The following is a 21,788-nucleotide window of genomic DNA, read 5'->3' on the forward strand; positions in this document are numbered from 1 at the left end:
ATTGCACATGGGTTAAAATAAAATAAAAAAACAAATATGGGTTTTTTATTTTTAATCCTTTGTTTGGAGATTTGTAGGGTTTTTGTTATAAACAAAGCACTATTTAGTTTTATACAAGTGTTTTTTTTAAAGGGCATTTCCTTAGCAATATAGGTAAAAAGTCTTTTCTTCCTTGTATGCAAAGTATATAATACTTCTAATATATATATATATATATATATATATATATATATATATATATATATATATATATATATATATATATATGTCATGTTTTACACTTATGTAACTACCATCATTGAAGCTCAATGGAAATATATATATTACATATATATGTAGATGGTATCCATTAACTTGTCCAAGTGTAACACTTAAAACCCTTATTTAACATGGGGATAATCCATAAATAGGATCACATCACCCACCAAAGAGCTTAAACATAGGAGTAAAATACTTTGATTATAATATTTCTCTTAGTCTTCATTAATAATATTTAGCTAACTCTTTCACTTGAACTTGAAGAGGTTGAAATCCATGTTGAAGAGTTGAATCCCAAACTTTATCTATGTCATTCATTGTGTGGCCACATTCATGTTCATTCCACCCTTCAAGAGAGTGCACTATTCCAGCTATGCGCCATGCACTCATTACCCTTCTTGGCAACCAATCCTACAATTCAAATATCAAGATTTTATAGTAATTTCATGTGTCAACAATTTTTTCATCAATAATAAAAAAATAATATAATATAAGAAGTACTTGAAATGCTCTAACCCTTTTACATACTATTAGGAATAAGACAATAAAGGAAAGAATAAATGAGAGAAAAATAGACACAAAGAATTTAATGTGGTTCGACGTACAATGTGTATGTCTACGTCCACGACTATGCCGAACCAAGTTAAATTCTCTGTATCTATTTTTCTCTCCTTTATTCTTTCATTTATTGCCTTATTCCTAACACATACTTAGAAATATACACATTATTCGTTACAGAATATATACAATAGTTCAAGTGTGTATAAATTCTATACAAAATATCACGAACAATAATCTTTCGGGTATCATTAGGTTAAGACAACCTAATTATCTTTATTAATTATATTTGTTATTTCTGATAAAAAAATGAACAAAGATTTGGTTGAAGTTAATAGAACTAACCTCACAAGAATGGATATTTTGAACAGAAGGAGGAGCTAACATTGCTGGGGTGCAATGGTAGAAGCAATCTTTGCGATATTTCTTTGGTGGAAATTGTGTGTATGGAATGAATAATGTTCCTTTCGGTGCCTTCAGTTGTTCTTCTTCACTCAATTCATCTCCTACCAGCCAAATCTATCAAAAGAAAAAATGAAGATGAAAAAAAAAAAAAATTTACTACTAATTCCAAAAATGTCTAAGAAAAACTTTTAATTAAGAAAAAAAAAATCCAAATCCTAGTTAAGCAAATTTAGGGTGAATTCTAAAAGTGAAGCTAAGAAAAGTTTGCATGTATTTTACCTTCTGTGTGCTACTTTTGGAAAAGGTCAAATTAGTTTCAGAGCCTTTGATTGACTTTTTGAGCCTCACATAATCATCCTCATGCGATGTAGCAACCTGAAATATAACTCAAGGGTTAAATACATGTGCCATATCTAGTAAGAACTTAGTTATAAAATAAAATAAAAAATTTTAGTCTTTATAAATTTTGAGTTGCATTTTAATAAAAAAAAAACTGTTTTCATTTTTCTAATTTAAAATAAATAATCAATTTTTGTCTTCAAATGATTTAGACAACATTTTACAAAAGTATGAAAACGATTTAAACATACAGTACACATTTGAAGGATAACTTTTTTTTTATCAGCAAATATATATGTATGTATATATTTTGGAACACCAGAGTGCTCCAATCCATATACAAATATAAAAAGTTTTCATAACATAATGTATCTACAATACAAAATGATCGGTGATTATAAGTCAAAAAATCATAACTTATATTCATCCATCAGGACAGTCCAATTGTAAATTCAAACATCATATATAGTAAGGTTGAAAAATTGTGCTTTTTAAATTTAAAAGAGTAAAAAAAAAATACAAAGTTGACTAAAATTGAATTTAAACTATTTTAGAAGAAATAAAATTAAAAAAAAAATTACCTGAACATTTTGTTGACACAGTGAGAAGACAAGAGCATAAGCAACCTTAGTGAGTTTTCCTCTAAGTAACACTTGAGTTGTTCCTTTGGGAATGGTGTTAAGAAGAAGAGCAACTACAAGACTGCTTCCATCGACAACCTTAACTTTTAACTTTGGATTTCTGCTAACAAATAATCCTCCATAGATGTTTAACTCTTCTTCTTGATTTCTTAGACCTAAACTCAACACTTTTATGCCTTTTCTGTCTGCATCAAGTATTGCTTCTTCTATCATTGTGTTGATAACCACTTTCTGTGATTGCATGAAGTACTACAAAAAAAAAAAATATTTATTTGAATTTTATTTTGAGCATGCATTGAAAGATCAATAATAAACAAACCAACACATTGCAAAAAATAAAAAATAAAAATTATCACATGCAATAATTCTAAAGCTTTAATGAAATCACTGACCTACACATAATGATACAAAATAAATATTCGAAAAGTCAACAATGTAGACAAAATTATTTCATAGAGTATGGGTTTTAAGATCATGCATAATATATATTATCAAAACAAAACAAGAATATTGATAGAGCAAGTTTGTACATAAATTATATAAAGAACGAATATTTAAGCAAAATCAAGAATAGTGAAGTCACTTCCATAGTTCAATCTCTTACATTTAGGGAAATTTTTCAAAAGGGCACCCTACAAAAGTTATGTCCTTCAATAATAATAAAAAAATTGTTTTTTTTTTTTTGAAAAACTAAAGTTTTAAGGGATTGTGAACCAAACAGAGATCAGATATTTTTATGAGTAGTTCTCGAAAAATTAATGCAGGCCACGAAATTAAATACAATAAATCAACCAAAATGTACTATATATATATATATATATATATATATATATATATATATATATATATATATATATATATATATATATATATATATATATGTGAGAGCTTATATACCTAAAACAAATTATGTGTTAGCAAACTCCCATAAATATTCTCTAAATTTATTATGACATAACATCTCACAAATCTCTGGTCCAAGTTTGAATATGATATTTTTTCTTTTTCCACAGCATGGGGCTGTCACCACAGCAAATAATGTCTATGAAATCAATTAATGTGACAGGGGGAACACAGCAACCATATAATAAGAAAAAAATAATAAATAATTTTTAATTAGAGTAAAATATACGTACATCTTAATTCTAAATATATATATATTTTTTCTATACATATGATCTTATCTCATCTTAGATATACTTTAGATAATTTTACAGTGTTACTTTCCAAACTAAATTTTAAAAAATTAGATTAAATTTAAAATTAAAGAGTAAATTTTAAGTTTAATTCAAATTCATAAATTCGATTTATAAAATAAAGTTTACATTTACTTTTTATATTTTTAAATCATTTTATTTTTAATCAATGTAAAATTCTTAATAATTAAACTTAAAATTCATTTTTTTAAATAACAGATATCAAATTTAAAATATATTTTAAATTTATAATATCATCAATTATCGAATTATTATCGGATCATGCATATCAATCAGAATATCCCAATTGCTTCAATTAATTAAAATTTTTTGTCAATAAAAAAAAAAAGAGAAACATATGAACATGAAAACTTACTTGGACAGTGTACTTGGGAATTGACCAAGTTTGCAGCTTGAGTTTCTGAAAACGATTTGCCTCAACAATGAACGTTCTACCATAGATCCATGTGAGGACCATGGACCAAGCTGTGAGAGGCCACATCAAAGTGAGGTACCATTTTGATGTGTAAGGCTTAGAAGCCAAGTAAGCAAAAGCAAGTCTTTGATGATAAATGGATTCAGGAGTTGTGAGATGTGTAAGGTGCACAACATCTGGTGTTTCTTCTTCTCGTTTTAATGCAGATTCGTGCAATGTATCAGAAGCTTTATCTGTGGTGCCATAGATGAAATCATAAAGCGGCATGAACAAGGAGTAGTTTGTTCTGAACTGAGTATGGTGCAAGGAATGAAACCTGCAAATTATCACACAAACAAAGCATTTCTTTGTTACTCAATTGCTTCTCCAGAAAGAGGTTATTAATGTACATGTTGTTTAAACAACATGTACCGACGGATAAATTTTTTTGATAATTATCGACAGATACAAGATCCGTCAATAATAATTACATACAAGTTTGTTATTGACAGATTTTTTTGTCAATGAAATATTTGAAATACTTAATTCTTATAATAATATTTACAGTGAAAATTGTGATAGATAGTTGTGACTTTGATTAGATTTGTGTGTAACATCATATAACAATTAATGAGATTAAAAATACTTACGAAGAGGTGTAGATGAGATATTTGAGAGGAGGAAAAATGGCAAAGAGCCATTTTGGAACAACCTCAAAGTTGGAGTGACCCATGTTATTCATGAAATCAATGTAAGTAACATACAGTACCATGGCCCCCACAGAAGCAGTGTTTGTGAATACTAGGGTTAACATTGGCATCGAAAACAGAAGAAAATATGATATGTGTTCTGCAAATGGATGAATCACAGCTGCATCAACACAACTTCCAGTTAGACAAAGGATCAATCAACTCATCAAATTCATTTGCTCCTCATAATTAACATTATTAAATATTACAGCTGCCCATCAGAAAATTATACCACTTTATATATCCAAATATTACCATTACTAAAAAAATTTATATTTTCTTCATTTTTTTTTGAATTTTTTTTGTTAGAAATAAATTTTGTTATAAAATTCTTTTTACAGAAAATTGGTGCAAAATTTTTACAAAATATTTTGTATAAAACACTCTTCGTAACAAATTTTGTAAAAAATACTTACGAATTTTATAATTTTGCAAGAAATAATTATTTACAAAGGAATTACGTGTCAATTCAGATCTTTAGAAAAAATAACAGGAACAAAATTTTCTTTCAAATTTTTTTAACAAATTTGTAAGAAAATTTTAATGTAATATGAGAATTTTTAGTTGTGCACTACATATTTTTTGGTTAATTTTTTTTGAAATTTTTTTCTTAAAAAATATTTGCAAATTTCACTATAAATATGATTTACAAAAATTTGTTAGTATTTATAAAATATTTTACACAAAATATTTTTCTTATAAAATTTTATAAGAAATATTTGTAAATTTTATAATTTTATAAAAAATAATTATCCACATGTCAATTAAAATTTATAAAAAAAATATTTTTCTTTCAAAATTTAATAAGAAATTTATTGAAAAAATCTGACAGAATATTAAAAATTCCAATAGTGAAACAACAACAACATAGACTACCTGTAATGAAGGGAAAACAATAGTGATGTGTGAAAAGAATCAATACCACATCATTGTCAAAAGCAAATAAAGTGATGACAAATGCCAGCAAGTGTTCCAAGATCAAAAGTGGATATTTTTTAGTAACATAATTTGTAATATTCTTCAAATTCCTTGAACACGAACCAGTTAATAATAACACGACCTACTAAAGTTATTATATAGTTGAGCTACGTTATATATGATGATAACAAAATAAAAATAAAGTGAATCTAAACCTATAACAATCCGACACATGTTTCGAAACGAAACATATTTCTACGCGTGGTCCTTCTTCCTAAGATGATAAAATGAAGAACAACAACATATTATGCAGTGTGTGTGTGTGTCTGAGTGACAACACAACACAACACAGACAGCAATAAATTTGTGAATGGAAAGAGGAAAAGGTTGTTGGGCAGCATTGAATTTTGCGAGCAGAGGAATTAATGAGATGAATGATGACTCACAGGTTATAGGTTCTGTGACGATGGAGGAGTGGTGGTGAGAATGGTATCTGGAATACAGAAAATGGTGATGAAGTGCTCTGTGTAACCAGTAATACAGAAACTCCACTGGCCCTGCGTGAATCAACATCGCCATAACCATTCCATCGGTTTTCCAAAGTGGAAGATGAGAAGCACCACGTAATGTGTAGCAGGCCAAGTAGTATAGTAATCCATTGAACAGTATTTGATCATCCCTGAACCAAAGAAAAAAGAAAGAACTGTAAGGTTTTCTACCTTCATCTATGTTACAAATAAATCAAAAAACCTTTTAGTATCACAACAAATCATGAGTAAAAACCTAGTAAATAATACGAGGTGTAAATTAAAATAAATGATATATTTTTAACTTAAAATCTTTAATTAATAAATATATAATATTTTTATATGATATTTAATTTTTTTTATTTAAATTTAACTATTAAAAATACTCATATTTCTTGTTAAATTTGTTTTGAAATTTTTTTTGTAAGAAATATTTATAAATTTACAGAAAATTGCTGCCAATTTTTTTGTAAAATATTTTGTATAAAACATTTTTCACAATAGATTTTGTAAGAAATACTTGAAATTTTATGATTTTGTAGGAAATAATTATTCAAAAAAGAATTACCTGTCAATTAAAATTTTTAAAAAAATAATAGGAAAAAGTTTTTTCTTACGAATTTTTTTAACAAATTTACAAAAAAATTCTAATGTAATACGAGAATTTTTAGTAGTGTTTATACTTAAACTCTCATCAATTTTTATAATTTTAATATTAAAAAACAAAAATATAAATTTTAAACTTTTATATATAATCTTCTAACATTTTATTTATATTTTTAGTATCTTATTTTCTTTATTTTATTATTAAATATTATTCAACAAATAATCTTAAAAAATTATTATAATTTAGATAATAGTATTTTAACACTTAAAAATTTGTTATTTTCATTTGACACTATCTTTTATTATTATTTTTCTCTTCCTTTTCTTTTAAAAATAAAAAAAAAAATTTTTGTTAGAACTATTTTATTCTTATAAAAGGTTATCAAATGTAGTAACGGTATCAAATAGCTTTTTCCTAATAAGTTATCGAGATGTAAAGTGACATAATTATTTTTGTTTTTCTTTATTATTTTCAACGCATATTTACTAACGCTTTTATGTGTGTTGCATGGACACATGGCCACGTGTTTCCTTAGAAAAATATCTTTCGAACCAGTCAAAAAAAAATCTCTGAAAAGAGGGTGTAACGTGTCATGAACAGAAAAGAAAAAAAAACTGTGAAAGATATAAAGAGGTACTACTACAAGGTGATTGTGAAAAAAAAAAAAAAAGACTGTGAGAAAATAATTATGTTTCAGGAAGAAAAGAAAGAAAAGGACAAAATTTCCATTTTAAATAAATAATGATCAATATATATTGAAATAATCAATATATATATATATATATATATATATATATATATATATATATATATATATATATATATATGAGTAACAAAAATTAAAATAATAATATTACATATTTTAATTCTGTGCCAAAAGCATTTAAAAGAACTTAAATATGGTACCCTCATTCAATAAAACTAAGACATTTTAACCGTAAAAGATGAACCACCTTGCTTATATGACTCATCATATATAGAAGATGATCCAAAATAAAAAAAATGAAAAAAATAAAATAATATGAATTGATAATGAAGGACCATGCTGAAGTTGGCAAAATTATGAATGCTAAAGTTTAGAGTTTGGTAAAATATGAAGTTGGACTTTAATATTTCTCATAAATGGTTCCAACTAAAAGCCTAGGTTCAAAAAATCGCTTCTCATTCAAACAACACATTTTTTAAAATAAAAATATAAATTTAAAGAAGGTTATAAACAAATTAAATGAAAATTTAAAAATTTTATATGTGAGAGAATTTTATAATTAATTTATTTATAAACTACCTTTTATTTATCAAAAAAATTAAAATGTTTGAGGTCTTGAAAAACCTATTCAAACATACACTACTAGATAAATCACTTTAATTGTTTTTTATCATTAAAAAATTTATAATAAAAAATTGTTATCGATATTCTAACCCATTTACAAAAGTAGTTCCCAGTAATAAAAAAAAAAAAACTAAACTAATTTATGTAATATACATATAGATATATATAAAAATTCACATATAGGTATTATTCTAATCTCCTTTTAATTACTAATTATAATTTCATAAGAGATATACACTTGCATGTATTATCCAATATATTTTCCCAGTTAGAGAAACCTAGTCTAAATTGTCAACTAAAATTATATATATTTTTAAAATGTTTATACTATATTTTTTTTTCTACCAATTAGAAAAAAAAAACAAAAATTAGGTTAAAAGAGTGTGTAAGAATGAAACAAACTAACCATTCTCTTTCTCTATCAACTTGATCAAATTCAAGTCCTTTATCAACAATTCTACCATTTCCTTTGGCTGTTCTGTAACGAGAGAGAGTGATCCAAATCTGATTATGAACCATTCGCCAAACCAAAAATGGTAATATCAGAAAAGTGCTCAAATCCCTTTCTTTCTCATCTTTCACCAACACAGAATAAGTGCTATGAACCACCCATGGAGCCAACACCACATACTGCAAAATCAATCAAAATTTCATAAATACAATTCTATTTTTGTCATGCAGTATCCATAAAATCGAAACGACTTGTAAGATAAGATTTACATCTACCCTGATATATCATAAAACCGTCTTTGTACAGATGGATTTGAAAAATCTATAATAAAAGAAAAATGTTTAATCACACAGAAGATCTCCGTTTTCGTTACAAAATCTCAATTGGATCCTTAACTTTTAAGTTATCCCAATTAAGATTTTATAACAAAAACGGAAACCTTCCGTATAATTAAATCAAGAAAAAATAATTTGTTCTGTGGACCGAATAATTGAACTTTCAAAAGTCATAAACTAAGGTTTTATATTATAAACAACTGTGTGATTTTTATTGGTATTGAAGTTGTGATGTTGATTGTTAATAATTGGATATGGTTGTGGATAACTAATTAATAATGCACCTTAATGAAGGGTATATATACCAAATCCCTTTCCTTTTTTAGCAAGACATTTTGCATGCAAAAGTGTCAAAATAGTAACTAACTAATTAGACTTTTTTTCATATATATGATTAAGTTTCAAGAAATTAGGTAAAAGGGTTTGGAGAACATAAAACCAAACCCACAAACAATATCCACTCATTTTCACTTTGTAAGAAAATATATATATTTTCTCCATACAATAAAATAAATTTAACTTGGAAAAATATATATTTTAAGAATGCCCATAAAATTTTTCTTCAAAACCATACCTAGATCTTAATTAGAAGAAAAAAAAAAATCTAAAAACAAATCAATCCTTAAAATATAATAAATGAGTTCACACACACAAAAAAAAAAAAATCTCTGCCAATAAAGTACATTGAGAGACAAGTTAACTGTCCAGTTAATAATTTTAAGGAATCCAACAATTATTAATTAACTTTACAAAGTACATTTATAATGATTTGAAGTTCATATTAATACTTAGTATTAAACATTCAACCACTTAATTCTATATCTCCATCGTCACTCCACAAAGAACATATATGAAAAGGTGCAACCTTTAACCAATTACAACACCACAAATTGTTGAAACTATAAACCAAAGGTGCATGTTTGAACACATTCTAAGTTAAAGTAGTTTTCTTGGTTTTTCCCATACTAATACTTTTTCTTTATCCACAATATAATTAGTAATAAAACTAAAGAATGAGATATTAAAAATATCTTAACCCATATACACAAAAATATGCCAAAAGTTTAGATAAGAGATTTAGAAGTTCAATCTCCATTCTCCAACACTAATATTGCAAAAATAAAATTATCTCCACTAACAAACCTATATTGTAATATAACTTATAATCTCTTCAAATTCAAAACATTAAAGAATACTATAAAAAAATGCATTGTTTCCTATAAAATCTATATACAACATCGATAAAACAATAGATGAAGTGTTGAAACAAAAGACAATCATAAACAAAAACTTTTCATGCTTGCATTATCTTCCATAGAAACAAATGATACAAACATAGCAATGTAACATGTACGTGTGTCTTTGCTAAATTTTGTGTTATTTCTTTATTGTGTTTTCAAAAGATACTGACTTATACTGATTTTGACGTTTTAAAATACATTAAAAACAGTAGAAAGAGACAACACAAAAAATCAAACAGAAAACTTGAACTCAATGTATGTTTGTTTATAGAAGTAGAGAGATAAGAAGTAATGAGGAATGATGGGTGCAACCTTAAAGCTTCCGAGAGGTTTCCATGGCCAATCTGTGAGAATTCCAGGCATTGAAGCCATGGTTTGTTGTAAGAACAAAACAACCAATGTTGTTGGAAGAAAAAGTGTGTTTTGTTAGGATATCACAGAGAAGTGTTTTTGTATGGTTTGAAGCATTGTTTGTGAGTAACTTTATTTATAGAGCTAACTCAGTTTTGCCTTTGGAACAATTGAAGCATTTAATTTACCAACGAAAACCGAACCCACAACTTACCATCACATGGGAAAGCAGAACCAATAATGTTGCGTTTTAAAATGAAAAACCTCTCTCACCACTTTCCCACATTTATTTTTCAAACATAAACGTATTTTCAGATGCTATAATTCATTGATACCAGGTAGATGACATTGGTGTTAAAGAATGTTAAGGAAAAAAAAATCTTTTAAATACATTTTATTCTTGATTGATAACTTTTTTTTTTTTTGAAAACTATGGATAATTTCATGGGTTAAATATGTTTTTGGTTTCTTAACTTTCAGTGAATTTTGAAATTAGTCAATTTTGAAACTTTGAACCAATTTAGTCTTTTATCTTTCGAAATACGTGAATTTAGTCTTTTTAATCAAATTTTGTTAAATTTATTTAACATTTTAAGCGCGTTTCATAATAGTATTTGACTTAACATTAAAGCAAAAGTATGTCAAACAATATAAACAACTTAAATACAATCCTGAAATGTGTACGAAACATCAAATAAACCTAACAAAATTTGATTAAAATGACTAAATCCACGTATTTCGAAAGATGAAAGACTAAATTGATCCAAAGTTTCGAAATGGACTAATTCTAAAATTAACTGAAAGTTAAGGGAGCAAAAACATATTTAACCCTAATTTCATTAGATAGTGATTTTCTTTTCTCTTGACAAAAAGACACTGCACTTTAAGAAAAAAGTATAAGTGTGTATCAGTTTTGAATGAAAAATATTAATATTTTTATTCATAGTTTATTCTCAAATTAATTACTTTCTCCATCTCAATCAAACTAATATGTTGGTTGAAAAACGAGGCGATTTAAATAAACTCGTTTCAAAAAACTATCACACTATTGTTATTCTTAATACGTGTCATAAAAACTTTAAATACAATCATGGGACAAAGGTGGTATTTTCAATAAATTTTATATGAAGTTTATTTAAAACATGAATATAAAAAAGGCAAAGTCTAATTAGTTAAAAGTTTAATATCCCACAAATATTAACTTTGTTTAATTCCGTAATTCCAAAAATACCCTTGTGGTTATTTTAAATACGAGTATTATTTCTAATAAATATGATTATGGGTTGTTTTAAAAATATTGTTTTTATACATAAAATTAAGTAAAACAAATTGAGTAAGTATTTTAATTAAAGAGAAGTTAGGTATTTTGCCTTTGAATTAAGCAATAGTAAGTTACTTTTTTAGGACACTTAATTTATTTATTTTTTCATGTAGTATGACCGACTTTTAGTGGCACAACTAATGGAAGAATAAATTTATTTTTCGTTTGTTTTCATTTATTGGACTCACCAAACTTTTGGTGTGGGTTGGTGAGTGTAATTAAAAGTCATTTATTTGGATGTCTATTGTCGTGTTGGTTTTCGTAACGCTTTTAGGGCTAGGTCTGAAAAAAGGCATATATGGATTCATTTCTTTGTTTCGTGTAGTTTATTCATCACTGTCCATTGTCAGGGTTTGATCAAATTGCTGTGAGAATTCAGAGAAGTACGATTCACTGCTTTAAATGTGCAATCACAAAATGGTTTTCTCATCATGTATGTTTGTTAGATTTTTAATTGTAAAACGCTAAGTTATGGATATAAAGTTTTACAGCTGCAAAAGCAACCAAGAAATCCAAACCCTAATCGACAAAAATGCATGGGTTTTCATTTCTTAATTCCTTTTTGTTTTCTAGTTTAGTGGGGGGAGATACTTGTTTGTTGATACCATTTTTGTCAAGATGAATATTGTAATACGTCTCATGAAGTGAAAAATCTATATCCTATTTCTATAGATATAGTGTATGAAAAAACTTCTCAATAACTAAAAATTAAAATAGTCTCTAGTTCTATGGGTCAATGACAAATTTTAATGAAAAATTTTAGAGGGATCAAAATAATATAATTATTCAATCATTAGATTGTTGGATCATTAGTATAATGTTTCAAAATCTGGTTCCTTTAACGGAATAATTTGATATTAGTATAATGTAAAAAAGTATAATATATCTTGTTTCCATCCTCACAAATAGCTTCGCTTTTATCACTTCTGAATGATGAATCTATTATTTTATTCTCTATATACTTATTTTTTCTAAATAATATTAAAAATAATCTATCATAACTTAATAAAAAATTGAGAGGCGTAAATATTAAAGGAAAAATATATTATAGTTAACTCACAATTAAAAATCAGTTATAAAAAACACATAATACATTATTTTTTCTTCTATATTCATAAAAAATTAATATACCAAAGACTCATGAGACAAAAAACAATGTTAACTATTAAATTAATATTTCATTATCAAATAAGATAAAAGAGAATTACTTTTTTTTTCTTCAAAAAAGAAATAGGAAATGAGAAATGAGAGAAAAAAATAGTAAGTTTATATGTAACTCCCTTTTTTCTTCAAGAAAAGAAAACATATAAGAGTGAGAGATGAGTACAATTTTCAAACTTCATAAACAATACAAATTATTGCAAGGAATGTTTGGCTCCAACATCAACCCTTAGAATACCTACAATCAACACTAATCACCCTTCGAATAAACCTAAATTAAGAAAGAACAAAGCAGATAAAAATAGAGGAGGGTGAAATTGAACCTCGTCGGCGTTGGAAACACAAGTGGAGCGACGATCCAATGCAGCGACATTGGAGGCACGAGAGAGAAGAGACCTATGCTTTCAATGAAGGAAGCGACAATGTCAGGGTTAGGGCTCGTGGGCGACAGCTAAAAGCTTAGAGCTTGAGCAATAATGTTAGGGCTTGTGGGTGACGAAGACGGTGATGAGCAGAGGTGGTGACCAGTGGTGAGTAGGGAAGGTGCGAGAGAGAAAAGAAAGAAGCTTCTACTTTCGGTGAATGAAGGGGTAGGTTAGGACTCGTAGGCGGCGATAATGGTAGTGAGTATTGGTCAATGAGAGAGAAGAGAAAGAAAAGAAGAAGTTCGTCATGAAAATGAAAGTAGTGAGCAGTGTTTTCATGAAAACTGGGAAGCATATTAGATCAGTTATGCAGAGAATCGATCTAATATTCACGTATTAGATGATTAAAATTCAACTAATCTAATATACTTTTCAATATTTACATGTTTGTCATCGTGTTTTTCTTTAAATCAGTTCCCACAAAAATGATCTAATACCCCTATTCTAGAATGTCTTTTTTGCACTAGTGTAATTGTGTAATTCATTAAGAATTATGTTAAGTTTATACTAATTCATCTCTAATATTAAATTGATTTTTATAATTAGAGAAGTTTAATGTTGATTAAATAGATACTAGTGACTTTTTATTTTAAAATTACTTAATTTACAGAATTCTAAATAAAATATATTTCTAATATTAATTTAACTTGCATTAGTTTTAAAAAAAAAATTCCATACAATGTCTCCATGTTATAAAATAAATAAAATTGTTCTTAACGGGATCTAGTGAAGGATCTTCGAGGGGAGTCAACAATCTTTAGAGACCAGGTGAGGTTAAGCTCTAAAGGAGACTAGATGAGAAATCCACTTGTAAAAAACTCTATGATGCTTAATCACTAAGAGAGTATGGATCTTGTGAGTGCATATATATAGGATTTAATAGACTCATAAGTTCTGGTAGTAATTGATATAAGATAATAAGATAGTGAGATCATAACAATATAACAAAATAACGGTAATTGAATACATTAACGGACTTGGGTTGGGCTAGTGTAATACAAACCTTATGTTTAGAAGTGAACCTCTTTATTTTAATATGGTTTTGGACCTTGATTGACTTTGAACTGAGTAGTACAAAAATAAAAATTGAGAAAATATATAAAAAAAGTTGTAGTGAATGAAGAAAATGAACGTGGATGAAGGTGATGAACATGAAAGAGATGAAGAAAAAAGTGTGAATGAAGATGAGGAGAATAATGTGAATGAAAAATGTGTGTGTGGATGAAAAAATGGGTGTGGGTGAAACATACTTTTACTTATCGAAAAATAATTATCTCACCATAAAATTGGTTAAGTCAATTCTATTAACATTCGGGATTAAACTAATTCTAATAAACACTAATCCAACACTAATATAAATATTTTTTATTTAAATAAATTAAAAAATTTAAATATTTTTGTCTCTTTTAAAAAATAACTTTTAAGCATTAGAGTTTTTAAATTGATTTTAGTAGTATCCTAATTTATTCAATATTATCGTCTGAAAGTTAATTTGATTTTTTAATGTTTTTTTTAGGTTGTATTTTGAAAAATTTATTTAACATGTATTTTATGATTAGAATTGCATGGTTTAGGAAGGTGTGTTAAAAGTATATAGAAAAAGACATTTTTTTATCAATAATTGTTAATTGTTAATGTTTATTAGTGGGAAAGTTGAACCCACAATCTCTTCCACCATTTCTTCTAAACCCCACCAACGACGCAAGATTGTATTGACACTTGCATTGATAACATAAGATTTAGGTTGATTTCACAAAACATAAGTTAAATAAATAATATAAATTTATAGTGTAGTCACATCATTTAAAGTTAAATCACTACCATGTTCAACATCTGATTACCCTAGATTATTTCAAAGACATCTTGCATGTTTACATACAATGTTACATTACAATTATCGATGCCAAAGATTGTTACATTACAATAAACTTAACAAAATTTGATTAAAAGGACTAAATTCACGTATTTCAAAAGATGAAGGACTAAATTGGTCCAAAATTTTAAAATGGACTAATTTCAAAATTCACTGAAAGTTATGGAATAAAAAACATATCTAACTCTATATTAATATTAGTTTTGTGTCAATGTTACATGCAATTTGTTTAAAATACAATTTTAATTAATATAAACCATTAACACTTTTTAAGTTTAAGATTAAAATTCTCGATAACCATTTGTTTCGTGGGCTTTTTAATATAAACACTACTAAAAAAACTCATATTTTCTGCCAATTTTGTTTTGAAATTGTTTTGGTAGAAAATACTTATAAATTTTGTTATGAAAAAATATTTGCAGCAAAATTGCTGTCAATTTTTTTGCAAAATATTTTGTATAAAATACTTTTCGCGACAAATTTTGTAGGAAATACTTGCGAATTTTATAATTTTGTAAGAAATAATTACTCACGAAAGAATTATCCGTCAATTAAAATTTTTAGAAAAAATAGTATGAAAAAGTCTTTTCTTGCAAATTTTTTCAAATTTACAAGAAAATTTCCATGTAATATGAGAATTTTTAGTAATAAAAGTAGAGTTCATTCATAATACAACATAAAGATTCAATCCTTAGAAGACACCTGTGAAAAATAAGAATTCGTAGGGAATTCAATTTTGTATAACTTTTCTTTAACAAAAAGGATTTTTGATATAAGAAATAAGATAAAAAAAAAAAAAGATGTTACCTTTTAAGTGCTTCGTAAATGTTTCATAACTTACATTAATTCTTTCCTTAACTGATTTCAATTAGTTCTTTTTTCATTGAAATTGACATTTTCTTTTTCTAGATAGAACATAAATGAAAAATAATATAATCAACTAACTCGCGATAAAATTATGTAAAAAAGTGCCTAAATATCATAAACATATGCATAAAATTAACTATCAAAATGCGATGAGATGAATCCTTATTTTACAGCTTTCACTCTATTTTAATGATTTTCTACTTTTTAGAAAAAAAGAAAAAGAAATTGGTTGGTTCACCAATTAATCCATTAACCATGCACGTTGGATCAAGCAATTTTTTTGGTCAATTTTTTTCCCAAACTAAAAGTGAGTCAATTAACCTAAGTGGTGGCCATTCTATAAATTAGGTTTGAAACGCTAAAATTTATACCTTTTCATGCTACAATATTTGGTTGGAGGTGCACATGGATTATAAATATGGAAGTTAATATAGTGAGACAAAATTAAAAACAAATAACTTTTATGTAATTTAAGTATTTAAATTTATGTAACATCATAGAATTTATGAAACTAACAAATTACTTACTAAAACAAAAGAAAAATGAAGTTTTTTGTCATGTCACCATCAAAATCCATGTTAGCAAAAATTTGAGTGTCATGTGAATTTCTTAAAATAAAATCATATAGCATCTCATATAAAGAAAATAAAATATGGACTTTGTTAGTCCACGTGATGAGTTCTTCTTCCAAAGTTAAATTAAATTAAAATAAATATTCATTTAATATAAAGGTGGAGTAAGTGATGACTATTAAAGTTTTTTTCTTTTTTTTGTGGGATTCTCTGAATATTTTGTATCTTTTTTATAAAATTAATAAAAAGTAAATAGAAAAAACAAACTCAAATTGTAACTATTTTTTTGGTAAGAACTCAGAAAAATATTAAAACATGTAACAAATTTTAGTAATGAATTAATGTTGTAAAATTACTTTGTGTTGAATCTATCTTTTATTTCACAATTATTTTCACCTCTTTTCATTTCTAGGGATAGTGTTTATGACATCTTTTTACTTGTTGAATTTTCTTTGTCTTGCTCTTTATAGTTATGGTGGATGGACATTCTACTTTCTCCAAATTTATTAGGTTGGTTGAGGCAAATTACCACATTATAAATATGAAATTGAATTGAGATTATTGTATTAATTTTAAAAAATAAAAAATATTTCTAAAGTTATTAAAATAAGAACCATATTTATTAAAATAAGAACCTTTTCAAGAATTGCTTCAAATCATGATTAGTCATATGATTTAAAAGTTACATAAATCAATTAAACACACCCTTGACATGCGTATTAGGGTCGGCCAATCAAAAGTATTAGGTTAAGAAAGTACCTTAATTACATAATGTCATGCAAATACTTCGTACAATTCTAAGTGGGAAAAATATTTATTAGACAGGTCCCGTGATATGATGATGATAATAATAATAATGATGATGGAAAGGACCTTTGTACATTGTGAAACTAATTGAGACTCTTTGTATGTATTAGTTTTCTTTCTTTTAATAGTGAATGAGAGTTTAACCAAAATTAGAATTCATGTTTTCCATCAAACTAGTGATGATAATTTGATTTGGGAAATTCTATATGTCCATCTCGTGAAACTAGATTTATGTGTTGGGAAAAATGCATCATCAATTAAGAACATCATAGTTTTTACTTTCAAGAATCAACCTATTAAAAGATAAATAAGATAAACACAAGGAACACTAAATATAATATGAAAACTCCAAATACAAAGAAAAAACCATGTTGTTGTCCAAAGACAACTAAAAAATAATCACTATGTGTAAATTTTTGCAACACACAAAAGACACTCTCAATTTTTTAACTGCAAGTACACTCACACTCTCATAGCAATAATTTAACTATACCTCACAATATCCTATTACAAAAGTATGACAAAAGTCAAACACTAGCTCAAAGTGTTCTTGACTTAGTACAAGAAACATCATGAACTTAGAGTCTATTATATAGTCACTCACACTCAGTCCCTAGCTTATCCTAGGTGATGTGGAACTTTTCAAGATATATTATTTTCATCAGTCCAACAATATGTGTGTGGTTCAATAGTGATATGATAAGGATGAAATTTTATACTCAATGATGAAGTTCCTTCTTGCTAAAGCATCTTTAGTAGATGATGAATGGATGGAAGGTAGTAGAAGCTTGTTTGAAGGAAAGATGTGTTTCAAATTTGTAGTGGTGAAAAGGTTTCCCAAGAGAGAGGTGGGGTTAACTCTTAAGAAAGAAACTATGAATAGCTGAATTAGAGAGGCCTAGTCTAAAAAGACTCAAGAACAAGTTGAGGTGTGCAACATATATCTTTAGTCATTCAAAAGTGATTTTTACAAAGAGATAAGTGTCCTTTAAAACCATAGAGTCCAACCAAGGAGAGGAAAAAAGAGAGGGAAATTCAAACTTGAATTTCCTTCAAAATAGGTGTGTAGAGTGGATCAAGTTACACTCCACTCTAGGATTTCTTTCGGGGTTATGTGAGCCTAACAGAAATCCTAGCTAGGCTTTCTAACCCTACTCTACTCAAGGTCCAAATACAAGCCTATAACCCTACATTACTTGATCCCTTAGTTAGGGATTTCTCATCACCCAACAAATAATAAAATTTGGTAGGATAAACTTTAAATAAATATAATATCATCTTAAATAGTGGATTAGTCTAAGTTAACCCTACAAAATTGATTTGTAAGGAACTTACTTTTATATATATATATATATATATATATATATATATATATATATATTATAAATTGATATTATCTCTGATTGATGACACACGATTTAAAGTAAATTATATTTCAAATTTTATAATTTTTTTGCAAAAATAATTCTAACTTGTTAAAGAAAGGATATATATGAACACTTGAAGACTACTTACCAACCTTCAAAGTAGGAAGAATTTTAGTAAAAATAAATAAATATTTCATTTAATATTAGTATAGGTCTTTAAGTATCTCTTAATATAGATAACACAAAATATTTAAACGTAAATAAATATTTTACTCAATTTTTTAAGTTATTTTCGACCATTTTACCATTATATTTTCATCCATTCACAGAAATGATGGCATTCTTTAAAAGCCGTTATTAATTTCATTACACACATTTAATAAATCAGAAGAATGTGGAAAACTAGAAAAACATAATAAGAAAATGTTCAAGACAAAATTATCATGAAAAATTATAAAATAATGATAGTTGAATGATAAAATATCCAAATAAGTCCACTTTTAACTAGTTTTAACTAAAATTATTTTGTTTTCTTCACTTATTACTAACATTCTATCCTGTTTTAGAATAATATCTATTGTTGTTATTTCTTGTTGTTTTTTATCTTAAATTCCTTGTTCTGTTTCGATTTCTTTTATTTTCATTGTTGTTTACATTTTCTGTCATCAAAGTAATAGTTTTGTTTTCTTCTTTTGTGTTGTTTTAGATTTTCTTTAGTTGATTTTTTGTCCCATTTTATGATTTCCCTCTGAAATTTCTGTGTCTATGGTTCTTGTTTCTGTTATTTCATTTTCAGTGTGTAGTAGGGACAAAAGAATCCCATGTTGGATTTGCGAAATGATTTAGCTTTTTCTTAAATTATTCACACCTCCACTTTCCCCACATCATATGATGCTATCACACAATACCTCATATCAACATTGCGAAACACTTTTCTTCCCCAAAATGGTCCCAATATTGATTTTGAAACCCTAATTTCCCTTCTCTTCTCTCTGAACCTTTTACTTTAACATTGGTAAAATTATAATAATATCACCCCTTCTAACATATTCAATTAGGTTGTTCCATATATTTTTAGACTGTGTCCAAACATCTACTAAATTTAAAATAAATTTAAGTCTAAATCAATTTTATTGATCTAACGTGTATAGATAGTTTTGAGAATTAATTAAAAATTATAACATATTATAATTTCAAATATGCTAACTCAGTTTCATTGCGAGATTCAACATTAATAAAATAAAATGCTAACTTCGTAAATTTCAACCTAAAACTTTAAGAGTGTTATTTTTATGTCCTTTTAAAAGGAAGAGTTTTGAAACTCATCTTATTCGGCTTGTAATAGTAATTTTGAGTAGAAAAAAAAGTCTTTTGTACAAAAATTATTAGGTCCTTATTAAAAATAATAATAACAAAAGTGATAATAAAGAAAATTTCAAATGACAATAGAGTCACGTACATAGGATGTGTTTTGAAAGATTTCAAAAAATCCTTTTAAAAAATATCGTCTAAACCTTAAAATAATGAGTTTGTGAGTTTTCTTTTTATATGTCGTTCAACTTTTTCATTTTTATTCAATATTAGATTTTGATTTGTAATTGAATTCCTAGTCGATGCGAACATGCACCCGACATCACTTGATCATTGTCCTTTCCATCAACAATCAAATTGATATCAACAAGATGCACCTGCTTTCTTGTCAAATATTCTTCATTGTAATATACTTGTGCCCAATATACAGGGAAGATATTCTACTTTCATTGCTTCAATTGCTGTAGAAATTACTTGGGAGGATCACTACACTAATTCTTGTGCTTGTCACTACATTTCTTACTTTTCTCAGTGGTTAAGAGAACTTTTTCAGACATTCTCTCCCTCACTACCGGATAATGATTCTTGAGGTGATTTAAAATCCAATTTTCGCTTACATATATTTGATGTAAAAGTCTTAAAATCATGCAACTTGAAACGTTTTTTGAAGGGAAAACATTCAAAAGGGACACAAACCTAAAATATGTGTTTGATAAGAAATTTAACTGCACATATCTTCAAAAGTACATCAATCATAAAAGCTGAATATGTCTTCTTATTGCACTTGTTCATGGCAATAATATTGATGCACTATTTTAACATATTTCATTCTACTAATTATTTATGCAGATGCTGATTCATTTACTTTTAGTCTGTCTTGTATTTTACTTGCAACAGAATGGTTTATCCTTCATAAAAAATACAGACTAATTAAAATTTTCATATTTCAATATAAATCCAAATTCAAATCCAATTAATATACCTTCACCACTTTTCATTGAATTTCTGTAACGTCCCAATTTAGTAGAATAATTCTAATAAATAGAACGCCACATGATTATAGTACAAACTAGAGCATCAACATAAAGTATATTACAATTAACCTTTTTCAGTTATCCCAAATTATACTGGAATGGAAACCCGAAGACACAACACAATGCTCATGAATAGAATCTAAACACAGATTAGGTTAAACTGAAAATTTGCTCACAAAGCAAGAAACTACAAAATAACAGTACACAAGAAAACATGCTCAACAATGAGCGATAAAGGATCTAGGAAGCCTAACTACACCGCAACCTCCTCGACAACATCATGATCACCAAGAGTCTCCACATCTGCTCACACCAAGGATTTGGTGATCATCGCAAAAGGAAAAGCCAAAGAAGAGAACAAACACAAAGAGAAATGGTAAGCTAGTGTAAAATAATTTTCAACATGTCATAGCAAGCAGATACTTAAAACAGATTATAAACATGCAACACAGTAGGCACTTAATCATGTGATAGCAAACAAGCAAGACTCTAAGACTTCATATCCGGATCATACTTTTGATATAGAATTCTAGAGGAAGTATGCACCTGTGCTGGTTTCTAAACTCTGCAGAGTCTAGACGCAACGGGTTATCACCCAACCACACAGGGTTAATCCTCTAATGTCTTGGGCCCAATATGTCCCAAGACTAGGACCTCCTGCCACTCTCACCACATAAATCATTCTGCTCTATGTGAGTGTGAACGATTATTAGAGTTCAGGATACCTTC

General features: G+C 27.0%; 1 protein-coding gene across 1 annotated transcript; it reads right to left on the bottom strand.

Annotated features, from left to right (window-relative positions):
* Window positions 1–298: 298 nt before the first annotated feature.
* LOC114166486 (very-long-chain aldehyde decarbonylase CER1-like) lies at window positions 299–10,441 on the bottom strand. Its single transcript, XM_028051226.2, has 9 exons — window positions 10,283–10,441; window positions 8,350–8,573; window positions 5,926–6,158; window positions 4,463–4,682; window positions 3,774–4,149; window positions 2,142–2,450; window positions 1,501–1,596; window positions 1,162–1,335; window positions 299–669 (listed from the first exon to the last, which is right to left on the bottom strand). The coding sequence occupies exons 1-9, from the start codon at window positions 10,340–10,342 to the stop codon at window positions 484–486; spliced, it is 1,878 nt and encodes a 625-aa protein (XP_027907027.2). The 5' UTR covers window positions 10,343–10,441; the 3' UTR covers window positions 299–483.
* Between the last annotated feature and the right edge of the window lie 11,347 nt (window positions 10,442–21,788).

The sequence above is a fragment of the Vigna unguiculata genome, chromosome 10, assembly GCF_037176805.1.
Source record: "Vigna unguiculata cultivar grain cowpea cultivar isolate G323 ecotype 2 chromosome 10, ASM3717680v1, whole genome shotgun sequence".
NCBI classification, from domain to species: Eukaryota; Viridiplantae; Streptophyta; class Magnoliopsida; order Fabales; family Fabaceae; genus Vigna; species Vigna unguiculata.

Excerpts from the sequence above, each read along its gene's own strand:
- LOC114166486 (XM_028051226.2), bottom strand. The coding sequence starts at position 10,342 with ATGGCTTCAATGCCTGGAATTCTCACAGATTGGCCATGGAAACCTCTC. Across the intron at positions 1,597-2,141 it reads TGTGTCAACAAAATGTTCAG|GTTGCTACATCGCATGAGGA; the intron begins GTAATTTTTTTT and ends GTTATATTTCAG. Across the intron at positions 670-1,161 it reads AAAATATCCATTCTTGTGAG|GATTGGTTGCCAAGAAGGGT; the intron begins GTTAGTTCTATT and ends TTTGAATTGTAG.